General features: G+C 38.5%; 1 protein-coding gene across 1 annotated transcript in view; it reads left to right on the top strand.

The window, feature by feature from the left end:
- Positions 1–397: 397 nt before the first annotated feature.
- LOC101849278 (transmembrane 9 superfamily member 3) overlaps positions 398–1,308 on the top strand; it is a 40,633-nt gene continuing 39,722 nt past the window's right edge. Inside the window, exon 1 of the mRNA XM_005092444.3 lies at positions 398–616. Within this exon, the coding sequence (XP_005092501.1) occupies positions 539–616 (78 nt within the window). The 5' untranslated portion in view covers positions 398–538. The remainder of the gene's footprint in view (positions 617–1,308) is intronic.

Below are 1,308 nucleotides of genomic sequence, written 5' to 3'. Positions count from 1 at the left end.
TGGTTATCGATGTTGGTTGCTGGGGGAACGTTTAGAATCTCGGGGTTCACCGTGGCTTTGTAGTTGTACAATTCTGAGCAGTATTCTGTCCATCTTTTCAAAATGTCTTGTTCCTCTGTCAACTGTCAGGCATTTTCCTTGTTTGTCTTGAATGGTGGTGGTGCTCCCTTCTTTAGTGACTACTCCTTTATAAGAAGAATTTATAAACTTTAGTTCATAAAAAAATATAACAAGGCTAAGGCATAGACTCTATATAAACGCAGAAGTAATTCGCTGTCATTGACTAGATCAAGAATCAAGTAATTTTGGCCTCCGGCCTCCAGCCCTAGCTCCAGCTCCAGCCCCATTCATAACTAACTACTGGAGAGTGGAGAGTTACCTCTCATTTTTAGCTCTCCTCAAGTCGACGCCCTCTAGTGGAGGTCTACGTGGCCAATGGAGGCGGCCATAACGCTGACGAGTTAACCGGAAATAAGCCCATATTCAATCCATTTCATCTCTGGAATTTAGGCAAGATCTGCATCTGTAAGGAAGGAAAATGAAGGAAAAAACACTCTTTGTCGTCACATTATTGTTATCGGCGTGCTTAGTTTGCTGTGACGAGCACGATCATCTCGTAAGTACACAACATCTCAAAATTTGTGGTTACTAAGGTGACGATGGAAAAGCTTGATATTCCCTAGAAATTGTCCTTTTTATTTTTGTCAGCATTTTGAATGTTTGGCCCTCAGACCGTTAAAAATATCACCGAATGAAACCTAGTTACAGAAAAATTGATTAGACGCTGGTGGTTGAGCTGCAAAGCATTGCGAATTTATGCCTATTGATTTGTAATTGTTTGTTTTGCCTTGGGCGGCTATCTGGACTTGGGAGGCTGATTCTAAACACTTCCACTAGTCTATGTAAAAAATGGCACCAGGCTTAGCAAAGGCAAAGAGTTCAAACACAGTTTATTCATTTTAAACTTGGTTGGTGGACCACCTGAGTGCTATTGTACTTGAATAGATCAAGAATCTAGATCTAGATTAGATCTAGAATCTAGATCTAGATTCTAGATTCTCAACAAATTCCACCCTTTCTATTTCTAGTCAGTTATATTCTAGATCTATATCTAGATCTAGATCTAGATCTAGATCTAAATCTAGAATCTAGATCTAGATCTAGATTCTAGATCTAGATTTAGATCTAGATCTAGATTCTTAGATCTAAATATCTAGATCTAGATATATCTAAATCTAGATCTAGATCTAGTTATCTAGAATCTAGATCTAGATACTGTAGACTGTAGACTATTGAGTATGGTAAAGT

This window comes from Aplysia californica, unplaced genomic scaffold (genome assembly GCF_000002075.1).
Source record: "Aplysia californica isolate F4 #8 unplaced genomic scaffold, AplCal3.0 scaffold00046, whole genome shotgun sequence".
Lineage (NCBI taxonomy): Eukaryota > Metazoa > Mollusca > Gastropoda > Aplysiida > Aplysiidae > Aplysia > Aplysia californica.
The sequence above is the reverse complement of the archived record's forward strand: the minus strand, read 5'-3'. Positions and strand labels throughout refer to the sequence as shown.